Source organism: Mustela erminea, chromosome 1, assembly GCF_009829155.1.
Source record: "Mustela erminea isolate mMusErm1 chromosome 1, mMusErm1.Pri, whole genome shotgun sequence".
In the NCBI taxonomy this organism is placed as follows: Eukaryota; Metazoa; Chordata; class Mammalia; order Carnivora; family Mustelidae; genus Mustela; species Mustela erminea.
In genome coordinates this window covers 64,211,465-64,225,299 of record NC_045614.1, presented here as the reverse complement: position 1 = coordinate 64,225,299, position 13,835 = coordinate 64,211,465, and the positions used below count along the sequence as shown (strand labels likewise).

The 13,835-nt window shown below is 47.2% G+C and overlaps 1 protein-coding gene across 1 annotated transcript in view; it reads right to left on the bottom strand.

The window, feature by feature from the left end:
* Positions 1-2,061: 2,061 nt before the first annotated feature.
* Positions 2,062-13,835, bottom strand: part of DCLK3 (doublecortin like kinase 3) — a 45,758-nt gene continuing 33,984 nt past the window's right edge. Inside the window, exons 3-5 of the mRNA XM_032359053.1 lie at positions 9,974-10,106; positions 6,098-6,265; positions 2,062-3,879 (exon numbers count right to left, since the gene is read on the bottom strand). Of these exons, the coding sequence (XP_032214944.1) occupies positions 3,686-3,879; positions 6,098-6,265; positions 9,974-10,106 (495 nt within the window). The 3' untranslated portion in view covers positions 2,062-3,685. The remainder of the gene's footprint in view (positions 3,880-6,097; positions 6,266-9,973; positions 10,107-13,835) is intronic.

Here is a 13,835-nt window from a genome sequence, read left to right as displayed (position 1 = left end):
AGAGAGGTCCCCGTCTCGGCCTCTGCTTTAGAGAACACCATGACCCCAGAACTTTTCCCAGATGGGTTTAGCTTCCTCATCTCCTGGCCAGAAACCTCCAGTGCCACCTGCTGGAACTTTCCTCCACCCCACAGCCCAGCTACAGGGCTGGAGCCCTGATGTTCACACAGGCCCTAAGAGCCTTGCTCGTATGCTGGAACTAGTTCTAATCTCCTCCTTGGAAGAAAGGAAACCACAGTTGAGTCTATAACCCCTCTCTGAGTTACTGATCCCTGGATTATATCACACCACCTAAGTCACCAGGGTCCACCCACTGAGGAAGCCCTGGACCCAAAGCCATTCTGTACCCTGGTCCCCTGGAGTTCGCCTCAGTCTGGGCAGCCAGGAATTAGGGGGTCCATTCCAGGTATGCAGGGACGCCATCAAGAGAGTCTGGAAGGACCGGGGAAGGTCTCTGGAAGCAGTGGCCTCCTGCTCATACTAACTGTATATGAGAAACTCACAATTTCCCAGGAAAGCAAACTAAAAAAGGGTGCCTGTGTTTTGTACTTGCTCAGCAGACACATTCCGTGCCATAGGGAGCAAAGGAGAAGGGCCAGATGGGAGGTGATGATCTGGTCTGGAGGAATGTATGCCCACATGTGGATGCATCATGTGGCCAGCTGGATGGACGGTCTGAGCCAAGAGGAGGAGCCTTGGCTAGAGACATACTGGGAGGAGGGAAGGTGAGGACCATCTGCAAATCGATAGCAGGTACAGGTAAAGGGAGAGTGTGGGAGGAAGGAAGAGGGTTTAGGACTGGTCTTGAAGGAACTACAACTGTATTTTTTAACAGCTTTATTGAAGTATAAGTGACACACAATACACAGCACATATTGAAAGTGTATAATTTGATAAGTTTTGACATGTATATACCCACAGATCTATTACTACATTCAAGATAATGAGCATACCCCTTGCCTCCAAAGTTGCCTGGTGTTCCTTCGTAACCCCTCCCTCCCTCCTGTCCCCAGGCAACCCCTGATCTGCTCTGTTGCTAGGATTAGTTCTCACTTTCTAGAATTGTAGGTAGATGACATCACACAGAATGTAATCTGCTTTGGTCTGACTTCTTTCCTTCACTCTAATTACTTTTCTTTTCTTTTTTTTTTTTTTTCTCCTTTCATATTGTCCATGTTGTCGCTTGTATCAAGAGTTTATTCCTTGTTATTGCTGAATTGTATTCATTGTACGGACGCACCACAATTTGTTTGTACATCATCAATGTAAGGACATTCAGACTGCTTCCACTTTTGAGCTACTACAAACATAGCACCTATGAATATCTGTGTATAAGTCTTGGTGTGGACATACACTATAATTTCTCTTGTAAATGCTTAGGGGTGGAATGGCTGGATCATACACTCAGCATTCGGTTAACTTTTAAAGGAACTGCCAAATTGTTCTCCAGAGTGGGGAGATTATTGAACATCCCCACCGGCAATAATCAAGAGTTCCAGTTGCTCCAGCTCCTCACCAACACTTGGTATGGTCAGTCTTTTCATTGTAGCCATTGTAATAAGTGTCTGGTATCATTTCACCATGGTTTTAATTTGCATTTCCCTAGTGACTAATGACAAAACAACCTTTAGCAACTGGAAGAAGACTGAACCTATCTATACAAGAGACCCGAAGGAGAAGACAGAGATGCAGGAAGAAAGCCAGAAAAACATGGCATCACAGAGGCCAACAGGAGAAATGGCTCAGAGAGAGTGGTCAAGAGAATCAAATGATGCTAACATGGACTGAAAGTTCTCATTTGGATTTAGTGCCTTTGGTGACATTCTAGTAGCAACTGGTTCCAGCTTCCAGCCTTTCTCCACATTTGCAGAATAGGAGTCCACTGGGCAAGCACCCTCTCCTCTGGTGTGTGGGCTCCAGCTCCCTCCTCAGAGCCCCTGAGGCAAAAACACCAGCTGTTGCCACTTTGCAGCGGTCCCACATTTCCAGAGGGGGTCACAGGATCTGTCTCCTGGGAGGCCCACTGTGACATGGAGATGAGCATGCAGAAGTTTTCTTAGGAAGTGGTCTCTGGCTGGTCATCTCTGACAACAGAAAGAAGCAAGACTGGGCGAGGCGGATACTGGGATGTTGAGGCTGGGTTGGATCTTCGGTGTTGTCCTCCACTGGGGGCAAGGAGGTCAAGCCTTCCTTCCCTGCACGGACCAGTCACTAGGACACAGCCTGCCGCAGGAAGGGGGTGTGACCCCGGGGGAGGCGACTCCTTCAGCTGAAATTGATGCTTGTAGGTAGTTACTGCTGAGGGCTGCTACCCCGGGATCCTCTTCCTTTCACGTTCAAAAGCGATCAGGGTGGCACACTCGGCATCCACTACAATTGGTTTCTCCTCCAAGTTTTCAGGTTCTAATCACCCAGCCTCTTCCTTTGGCTCCCCAGCTCAGGTTGGAAGCCATTTCCTGCCGTTAGCGTTGGCAGATCACTTCGGAGCCCCTGGTGCACCTTTGCAATGTTCCAATGCCCGCTTAAAGAATTCCTTACGCTAAACACTCTCCTCTCACTCTTCCCAGTTTCCTGATGCGCTCCTCTGCCCAGATGACTCCAAACCCATTAGGGAGGAGGGGGTGGAGTGAGAAGCCCACGCTGGTGGGCTGGTTCTGTGTCCCACTGGCTGGGTTACATATATAACCCAGAAAGGTCAATTTGGGAAATAGCGGGGTTACGTTTTGCTTTCAGCTCATGCATACCCCCGAGTCATCTGAAAAGAGCAACATTTCCATACAGAAATCTGGAATGAATCAGAGAACATGCATCCTCCGTGTGTCTGCCCTGCAGGTAAGAATGTGCCTGAACTCTCTGAGCAACGTGGAGCCTGAGTGTAATCCATTTACGGCACTGCTGGCATATTAATGCGCTAAATGACTCCCTGGTGGTCGGAAAACGTTAACACAGCCACAGTCTGAGTGCCTAACTTCAGGTGGAAATGACTCGGGCTCGGGGATAATCGGCTGAAAAACAGTATAAAGGAGTGTTGTAGGGCAAGAATAAATCAATGAATTCTCCTTTCCATTTTTCTGCGAGCACCAGAGGAGATTTTCAGTAAATGCTGGACAGCAAGATCAGCACATTCCAAGTAAACAGGCCCTGCCTCTTAATCAAGTGTCCGTCACAACATTTAGATGTAGTCGTATTGGTTTCAGGAAGCATGTCGAAACTCGCCTTCCCTGGTTCCCCTCACCAGCAGTAAGAAGCCATCAGAATACAACCCGCTTCTGTCAGTTAGAGCACATTTTATTAATACAGAGACACCATAATTCACCTTGTTCATCCTCCCAGGGGGAGTTTAGGTCCTGGTAAGCACCACTCATATTGTTTGCCATGAACTTGATTACACGGAGAAAGCAAAACCCAGCATCGTTACCAAAAAGTCCTTGCTGACGTCCTATCGCCCCCCACCCCCGGAAAAATGTATTAAAGTCTTCAGATATACAAATCTAAAAATACAGTACAACATTTAACATAAAGACTCAAGTTTATTTTTTAAAATATGCTTTAAAATGTACTAAGCATCTCTCCTTCCCCTGATTCTCCAACGACGGGCAGAAGCCCTCCTGGCGTCTGCGTCCTGGATTTCTGTCTCGGTCTCTGTCCCTGGAGGAGGGGGACTGCATAGCACCCAAGGCGGAGACTAGGAGGCTTGCTCAGCTGACCGCTTGTGCTGGCTCCGGACGTGGCCCTCGCTGCCGGGGGGCACCTCCTTCTGGAGGCTCCCTGTGCTAGTCTTTCCCACCGTTTCAATCCAGGGGTGCTGAAGGACCTGGTGGGCGGTGTAGCGTTTTTTGGGGTCTACCACCAGCAAGCGGCTCACCAGATCTTTGGCAGCTGTGGGAGGAAGAGAAGGAGGGGAAAATGAAACAAATGCACAGGGCTCTGACTTTGCCGGTCCCTTCTGCAAACGGAATCACAAACACCCATATGGGCGCCCCGCCCTAGAGGGCGCTGTCCCGCAGAACTTTCTGTGATGCTGGGAACCTTCCATGTCTGCAGGACCCACTGAGCATCTGAAATATGGCTGTCCAGGCTGAGGAACGGAATTTTTATTGTATTGACCTTATTTAAATCACAATAGCCATAAGTAGCGGGGGAGGGGCACTGGGTGTGCTACTGTGTTGGGACAGCACAGCTCTAGAGGGTGTCCATTCATTTCTAGAGTCAGGGGGCCAGGCCCACCCCAGACATCCATGGCGCCCCTCACAAGAGAACAAATGGAGGCCACACACCATATGTCTACATATCTTACATTCTGAAATCAATCATCGGGCTGTTAAATAAAATCTGTTCAATCCCCTTCCTAAGTTGGTAAATATGCCTTCACACTAACAAAATTGAGAAACATGTAAAGGAAACCTAAGTAAAAAATAGCACAAATTCAGAGTGGATTCCATTTTCTGCCCAAGATCATGACTGATTCTGGCAACTGCTGGGCCAGGTGGCAGGCAAGGGCAGGAACGACGTCTCTGTGGCTTGCTGACTCCCCCTGGCCGGCTCCTGAGCCTCCTTTTTAATCAGGTGAAAACGAAAACATACACCTCTCTTGGCGGATGACTCCTGCTCACGATCGGCAGCTTACCCAGCCATCAGCCCCTCCCTCTACACCACTGCCCAGCTGCCTCTTAAGCACGGAAGCCCCTGGATCTCTCCTACATCACCCACTTCCAGCTGGGTGAGTTGTGCAAACAAAGCACCCCGGCACCCACCCCGACCAGCACCACTCCGTCCAGATCCTCAAAAGACTCAGTGGGGAGCGGGTCAGGTTTAAACGGGGAATTCTCAGACTCACGTGTACTGGTGTGGACAACTGGACACCCCTCCAACAGGTCCAAGCTCTCTCTACCCCTCTGAACAGAGGCTCCTTGGCTCCCCGGAGGCACTACAGGAAGTGTCTGGGTAAAGAGGTCTCCTCAGTCTCAGAAGTGGGCCTGTACCATTCAAGCAGGGAATTCTGGGGTTCTGATGAAGTGACCTAGAAGGGGGGCCCTGGGTTCTTGGCTCCAGAGTCCCCTCCCTCTGTGGGGTGGGTGTGACAGAAGCAGGGGGAGATGAACCATGAGAGACTGTAGACTCTGGGAAATAAACTGAGGGGGGTGGGGGGATGGGTGGCCCATGATGGGTATTAAGCAGGGCCCTCTACGCCATAGGTGGCACGGGTCACCATAACTTTCTAGAATGATTTTTAGACCTTCAATTCCCAAGTCACCACTGGCTTGCTCAGCTCAAGACCCTCTCTCTCCCTGCAGCACACCAGCCCTCTCCCTACCTTATTTAAGGGGGGGAGGGGTAAGCTTTCTCCTTGCCTCATTCCCCCAGCCCCAAATAAGGAGACCGAGGCTGGGAAGCGCAGTTCAATAACTAATCTTAGATTACATGGTTGGAGAAATTGAGGGAAAATAAAGTTACCACTCCTATTCACCTTTAAGCCCCAAACTCCAAGACTCAAAACCCCTGAATATTTAGTTCCTGATTTCACAAGGGTAGCAAAGTGGTACCAAAAAATCAGTAGCAAAAAAAGGGGAAAGACTGCATGTGGAAGGGCCAAAAAGGAGGAAGATCCCGCAAGCCTCTGCTCCACTGAAGATAACCAAGACCTTTACCCCCCCCTTTCCAGAGCCTCTGAGCTCCAACTATACCATGCCACAACCCCCAGCTGCTCACGGAGGAAGATATGCATTCCCAGTCTGCTCAATTCCCAGCACTTCTATATACAAGATGACTGCGATCTCTCCAAATGAGGGTTTCCATTTCTGATATTCTTCAGTTCTGAGCTCCCTTCATTGCCTTAAAGAAAAATATTCAGTGACTGCAACCAGGGGTCAGACTTCACTGAATCCAAAGCAAGTCCTGTTTCCCAGAGTGCTACACAAATAAATCTACACGAAGCTCACGGTTAACAAAGGATGAAGTACAGGTCGACAGCCCCCGCCATGCCCAGTTCAGAGATGGGCCCTCTGCAGCTGACCTAAAACCAGCTCTGCAGTCAGAACCCAGGACAGGCTCCAGGTCTAACATCGCCTCGTCTCCTGCTTGGGGAAGCCAATCTCACCGTCAGAAATATTGTCCCAGTAAGGGGCCAGGAACTCAAAGTGGCCCAGCTGGATGATGTTAAAGAGCTCATCCTGGTCCCTCTCCGGGCTGCGGAACGGGGGGAAGCCACACAGTAGGATATACAGGATCACGCCTGCGGCCCACATATCCACTTCCAGTCCATAACCTGTGAGACAGGCAGAGACACAAGGGAAACTGAGACCAGGCTGGATCAGACAGGAGGAGAGAAACATGGGGAACTGTAGTTCTACATAACAGAGGACCACAGCTTTGAGTAAGCGCGAGCCACTTGTAAACACATTGGGGGGCATCTCGGCTCTTTCCACTGCTTGGCAATTGTGGACATTGCCACTATGAACATTGGGATAAAGGTGACCCTTCTTTTCACTACATCTGTACCTTTGGGGTAAATACCCAATAGTGCAATTGCTGGGTCATTTGGTAGCTCTATTTTTCATTTCTTAAGGAATCACCATACTGTTTTCCAAAGTGGCTGCACCAGCTTGCCTTCCCACCAACAGTGTAAGAGGGTTCCCCTTTCTCCACATCCCCTCCAGCATTTGTTATTTCCTGCCTTGTCAATTTTGACCATTCTAACTGTTGTAAGGTGGTATCTCAATGTGGTTTTGATTTGAATTTCCCTGATGGTTAATGATGATGAACATTTTTTCATGTGTCTGATAGCCATTTGTATGTCTTCATTGGAGAAGTGTCTGTTCATGTCTTCTGCCAATTTTTTGACTTGATTATCTGGAGCCGAGATGCCCTTCAACAGATGAATGGATAAAGAAGATGTGGTCCATATGTACAAAGGAATATCACTCAGCCATCAGAAAGGATGATTACCCAACTTTTGCATCAACATGGATGGGACTGGAGGAGATTATGCTGAGTGAAGTAAGTCAAGCAGAGTCAATGATCATACAGTTTCACTTACTTGTGGAGCATAAGGAATAACACAGAGGACATTGGGAGAAGCAAAGGAAAAGTGAAGGGGGGAAATCAGAGGGGGAGATGAACCATGAGAGACTGTAGACTCTGGGAAATAAACTGAGGGGGGTGGGGGGATGGGTGGCCCATGATGGGTATTAAGTAGGGCTCATATTACAATGAGCACTGGATTTTATACACAAACAATGAATCATGGAACACTGCATCAAAAACTAATGATGTACTGTATGATGACTAACGTAACACAATAAAAAAAATAATAAACACATGGGGGCATTTGGCTGCCAACACCTACAAGTGGGGGATTGACACCAGTGTTACCCAAAGCTTGGTCCTCAGACAACTGCCAGTTTGTAATCCTTTATTTCTGGTCTGGGATAGAAAAAGCATAAGTAAATATTTGGAAACTCATAGCAACTGGGCATGGCCATGACATCCAGCTGCATGGTCAAGGACAGGTCTCACTGAACAGAGTACGGGGCAGAGTTCAGGGGTTGTCAAACACACATGATGAGTCACACGTGGCATGAGTGGTGACCTCGTCCCGTGTGGCAGAACTTCATGTGGGTCCACACTATATTAGAAATTTTAAAACCTTCACCAGAGATAGTTCGAGAAGCCCTGGTCTACCCCAGCAGCTTCTCTGCCCTAGTCATTCGTTGTCTTCTCGCACTGCAAAAATATTTTTACTGGCTCTCTCCTATGATTATAAAAAGCCTGACATTACTAGCTATATCCCCATGAGTGCACACACACACACAAACACACACGCACACACACTGATACTTCCTGTAACAAAATTAGGATCACATTGGACATATTTTATACTCTATTTCATCCTATAAAGAATATTTTAAAAATTCTTCAAAATTATGATTTCTAATAACTGTCAGTATCTCCTTTATATAATGAATCCTTTATGTTGTAGTCTAAGTGTTTACTAACTTTCTTACACCATAGTTCTGTGATGAACATCCTAATCTATTAAATATTTGAGCACATCTCTGACTGTATTCTTTTTTTTTTTTTTTTTAAAGATTTTATTTATTTATTTGAGAGAGAAACAGTGAGAGAGAGCATGAGCGAGGAGAAGGTCAGAGAGAGAAGCAGACTCCCCATGGAGCTGGGAGCCCGATGCGGGACTCGATCCCGGGACTCCGGGATCATGACCTGAGCCGAAGGCAGTCGTCCAACCAACTGAGCCACCCAGGCGTCCCATACTGTATTCTTGAAAGAGCTTTCCAGAAATAGAATGCGGAACATAATACACTGTCAAGGTTTTTGATACTCCCCAATCATCCTCACAAAACCCAGCAACAGCCACATGGACATTTGCAAACACGCTCTAACTTTTTACCTTTGGGGAAGGAAGCCACTCAGCAGCTATAATTGGGAAGTTGGGTATTCATTATTAAGCCCCAGAGCAACGGTGACAAGATAAATCGACAAAAAAAAAAAAAAAAATAGAAATAAATCACTACTGACCTCTTTATGGCCAACTTCACTGGCCTTTCCTCAGCTCTGTCCTGCCTTTCACACTCAGGAGCATTCTCAGCTTGGCTTGCCCTCCCATCTTGAAATTCGCCCGTCGACCTCTGTGGCACCATACTTTCCTCGTCCTCTTCCTGCCTCTCTGCTGCCTCGTCCCCTCCTAACTGTCCTTCCATCTCCAGAGTCTGTCTCTGGCGGCCCTTCAAGAGGCGCTCCCTCTCTCGCCCACATGGGTTGCCATTTCCGAGTCGAGGAATCTCAAAAGCACCCGCTCAGCCCAGGGCCCGACCTCCCTGCCAAGTGACAAGTCCCTGTGTCCATCGTCACACCTCTACCAAATCAATGTGTTTAACATTTCAACCCACCCACCCCATCCCCCAAAAGAGCTTCCAGCAGCCTGTCTTAGTCAGTCTCAGCCCCAAGGCTGTGGTTGCCCTCAGCATTCAGGGAGACTATTGCTTTCCTTCTTCTCCTGCGCAGGGCATCAATGCCCCCGCTAAAATATCTATGATGGCTCAGTATGCTCCTGTCTGCCATGGCCACTCTTCTGGCCACATTGAGTCCAAATTCTTCTGTTCAGCCTCCCCAGTTGCAGAGAATCCAGACCCGACCTAGTCAGCCAACTGAATTTCCCTCTACCACACTGAGATCAGTCTTTTCAACAGCTCTATCAGCCAACCTCCATGCATAGTCCAGTCTGTCTTCCCTTCCCTGATGGTTCTGCTGCTGGGAAACTTTCTCCCTTCTCTCCACCAACACCACAACCCATCCAAGAGCTTTCCCATCTTACATACGGCACCTACACTGATTTCTCCCAAAGTGCCACAGTGGCTAAACAGTCATTCAGGCCCTAGGCTGAACAGTATTTGGAGCCATACAATAATAATAACAGTTTCCTTTTTATGTACTTTATAGACTATGTCACTAAAACAGTTCATTGGCTCTTCATATAATATACAAACTGGTAATAAATATTAATCATGGGGTTTGAAATAGGACACCCTGTTCCTTTAAATGCAAAGTTGGTGGAGGAGTTTTCAAGCCAATTACTATAAGAACTGCTACAAATTTTTCCCACTAGAGGTAGCCATGGGTCAGTGGCACAAATGGCCTTGCTTTCTTGAGTTCCCTGGGTAGTTCTCCACCATCTTTTATCTCAATCTTCTGCCAACACACACACACACACACACACACACACACACACATACACACACACTCCCTCCTCTGTAAGGGCAGCCCAGATGAGGAAAATGTCTACATGCTTTGGTCAAGATCTTCTTCAAATAGTCCCATTAAAATTCAAGTGGAAGCCTGGTGCCAACTCTGAGATTTTTGACTGCTCCATATTGAGAAATACAAAATACCAAATTGTAAAAATAAGACATTTGCTAGTAAGTGAGCCAGATCCGATGGAGCAAGGTATAACGCCTACCTTTCTCAGAAAGAATTTCAGGAGCTACGTAAGTCGGAGTCCCACACACAGTAAATATAGGTCTCACCACATGCTTTGCGAGGCCAAAATCAGCCAGTTTCAAGGTGGTAGATTTGTCCTCGTTTCGCTGAACCTGTAAAAAAACAAAATCTCCAAATCACCAAAATTGTGATGAGAACAAAAAAGAAAAACTAATGAGACAACAAGCATGCAAGGTCAGGATAAGCAAAGAGATAAACCTGCTCGAGCTTGTAGTTGATAAACCCAACCTGATTTCAGTGATGGATTCTCACATTTTCAAGTAAAACACCAATGAGTTAGACTCGCTGTGTTGTCCACTGCAGAAGTGCCCTATGGCCACAGATGGGTATTAAAATTTGTATGAAATTAAACATTTAGGTTCTCAGAGGCACTAGCCACATTTCAGGTGCTCAAGAGCCATTGATGGTTAATGGGTACCTTATTGAGCAGTGGAAATAAAGAACATTTCCACCATCACAGAAACTTCTATCGGGCACCACTGAATTAGAACAAGGATCAATGATATTTTGAGAACTAACATTAGTGAGGTCTCAAGAATGCCTCTGAGGGATACGAAATTGGGCAAAAGAAAAAAAAAGAAGGGGAAAGAACTAGGAATTAAAAGGACAAAGTAAACAATCAGTGGAGAAACACTAGGTATAGACCCTAATTTGGGGGCTGGGGGAGGCATTAAGGACCAAACAGACCAGGGGTCTTTATTTCCAAATCTAAGAGTTTTGCCTCTGGATGGTCTTGGACAGATGTCTTTATTCATCTAAGCCTCCTTTTAAAAAGGAGGGAGGTGATAATATTCAGCAATAAGGCTTCTGTCAGGAGTTTCAATCAAGGTCCATAATCTACCCTGCAAAGTCCTTATCTAAGGTAACCAACAGTCCCAGGCCACCAGGGACTGGAGGGCTCCCAGGATGTGAGATTATCATTTTTAAAACTAGGACAATCTCTGGGGGCCTGGGTTGCTCAGTCCATTAAGCATCTCCCTCTTGATTTCAGCTCAGGTCATGATCTCAGGGTCGTGGGATCAGGTCCAGTGTCAGGCTCTGAGCTCATCGGGGAGTCTGCTTGACATTCTCTTCTCCCTCTGCCTCTCCCCCACTCTCAAATAAATAAAACCTTAAAAGAGGCAAAAAAAAAAAAAGCCCACAAAAATAAAAACAAACAACTAGGATAGCCTCAGGCAAGCCAGGATGAGGTAGTTGTCCTTGTTTGCACCTACAATAGAACCAGTGCTACCGAACCAAGATTGACTGCTGTACACAAGAACTGACAGACTGGGTTCTGCCGATGTTTTTGCATGAAGATGAAAGACATTAGCTCTGATTCTTTAGACCCCACTTCCCCCAAGTTTTAGAGAAAGGGAAAATCAGCCATTTTTAGAGCACCAAAAAGACAGCTACCCTCACTCTGAAATGAAGACGGAGAACCCCTGTCCTCCTTGGTCATCGTCAAAATGGATCCCACCAGGGGCGCCTGGGTGGCTCAGTGGGTTAAAGCCTCTGCCTTCGGCTCAGGTCATGATCTCAGGGTCCCGGGATTGAGCCCCGCATTGGGCTCTCTGCTCAGCGGGGGGCCTGCTTCCTGCCCATCCCCCTCTGCCTGCCTCTCTGCCCACTTGTGATCTCTGTCAAATAAATAAATAAATAATCTTAAAATTAAAAAAAAAAAAAAAAAAGAATGGATCCCACCCAAATCTCATTCTTTCAAACAAATCCCAGTGACTGGCTTTCTGCTTGTTGGTAAACCAGTTCCCACGGCCCAGTTAGTGTGCCCTGTCCCCATCACCCTCAAGGTATCTACCTGCTGGATGATGTGTTAGGATGTGGTGGGTCTTCCCTAAAGGAAACAAATCTCAAGAGGTGAGCCTAGCAGGTATTTACACCACCATGCAAGACATGATAAAAGTAAAGATATGTTATATTTCACATAAAAACGAACAGCAAGGGAGCAAACCTAGCATATTTTGCAGTTAGTGAAGGATACATTGGTTTCTTCCATGCTACGCAGGCGGTTTTCCACTCCAGGCCATCGGCCACAAAAAATTCCAACCTTCTTCAGCGCTAGTTGGTACCCAAACAAGTAAGGTAGAAGGGTGACCCATGGGTGGTCTGACCTCCCAACCTCAGAGAGAGTAAAGACTCAGAGCAGCAGCCATCCCCCTAGGAGTCTCACCTTGGCCAAGTCTCAGGACAGCAAGAAATAAAGGCACAAGCCAAAGGGTTCCAATGCCCCTCATTCCTGGGAGGCAGGAAGCAAAGCACAGCCCAGCGATACCTGCCTGCTTCCAGCTCTCTGGCTGAAGCAGTTCTGGGCCCCAGTGGCGGACACCTGCTCTCCACCAGTGCCAGACAGCCGCTCCTGGTACCTGGTCTGTGCAAGCCAGGAAGATGCTGGTTCCCTACGGGGAAGGCGTTGCGAGCCCCTTTAGCAGTCTTGCCACCCATCATCCTGATCTCATGTTCACAGAAAGCAGCCCACGCGATCTCTAGCAGGGAGCTTTGAATGGTGGATTCTGCAAGTGTGGCATCTTTTCCTCCCCCCGTCATCTGCCTCTTGGGAAAGGTGCAGCCCACACGAAACCTGTTGTCACATCCTGCCTGGCACCTTTCCTCCCAACAGAAAGGACAAAGCTGGGGGCTGTCAAGGTCTCAGGCCCAGAGCAGAATTTATCCATAGAGGGCAGAGAGAAGAGTGGAATCTTAAAAGAACAAACAGAGAAAAGTCCAAATCCAAGAAACAGAGAGTAGAACGGTGGTCGCCAGGGACTGGGGAAAGCTGGTGATCCAAGGGGATCAACATTTAGTTCTAAGACGAATACGTTCTGGGAATCCAAGGTACAACATGGTGACTGTAGTTAATCATTCTGCATTGTGTACTTGAAATCTGCCAAGAGAGATCTTAAACATCCTTATGAGAAAAGAGTCACAAAAAACAAGGCAGCTCTAGGAGGTGAAGGACGTGGATGTTGACCAGAGTGTGGAAATCCTTCCACAATGGACACACGTATTGGATCATCTTGGTGTACATTTGAAATATATCACAACTTTATTTGTCAATCACACCCCAGTAAAGCTGGGAGGGGGGAGAAATTAATGCAAGGTTTTAATTAAAATATAAATTTTAAATATGAGATTAAGTAAATTTACACTTGGGGTTTTTTCCCAAGGCATGTTCTCAACAAAACTTTGATTTTCCGCTTACAAAAAAGTAATTACAGCCCCTATGACTGTCTTGAAACCCAGACAGCCAGCCAGTGCCCTGGGCATCCTGGCCATGCAGCAGAATTGCTCCCAGGAACAGAGAGCCAAGCTCCCCCCTGGAGGGACCCCTCCCGAACCCAGCACCACCTGCGGGATTGATGGCAAAAGCCCTTTGGGTAACAAATCCATAAAATCAAGGTTGAGGTGACTGGCTCTGCCCCTTCCCGGCACAGGTCTGCCCCAGACCCACCTACCACTAGCTCTGCTGGAGGGGGACTCTGGGCGGCTTCCTCATGTCCCGCACTGAAATAATCTTTTGCGGGAAGATTCGGTATTACGTACCAGTTACAAGCACAGACTTTAAAGACCCACCACTAGCAGACTCCAGCTCACCATTTACTGGTGTAACTGGCTGAGTAGTTACATTTGCTGGTGTAACTGGCTAAGAAGCCCTCTCTATGCCTCTACTTCCTCATCTGTAAAGTGAGATGCAGATGAGATGTGTGGTAAGAATTTAATGAATTAACATTTGTAAGGTGAGATAAACAGCACCCAGCACCTATGAAGCAAGACAGAAATGTTAAGTAAACCCTATTATTATTTTTTTTAAAGATTTTACTTATTCA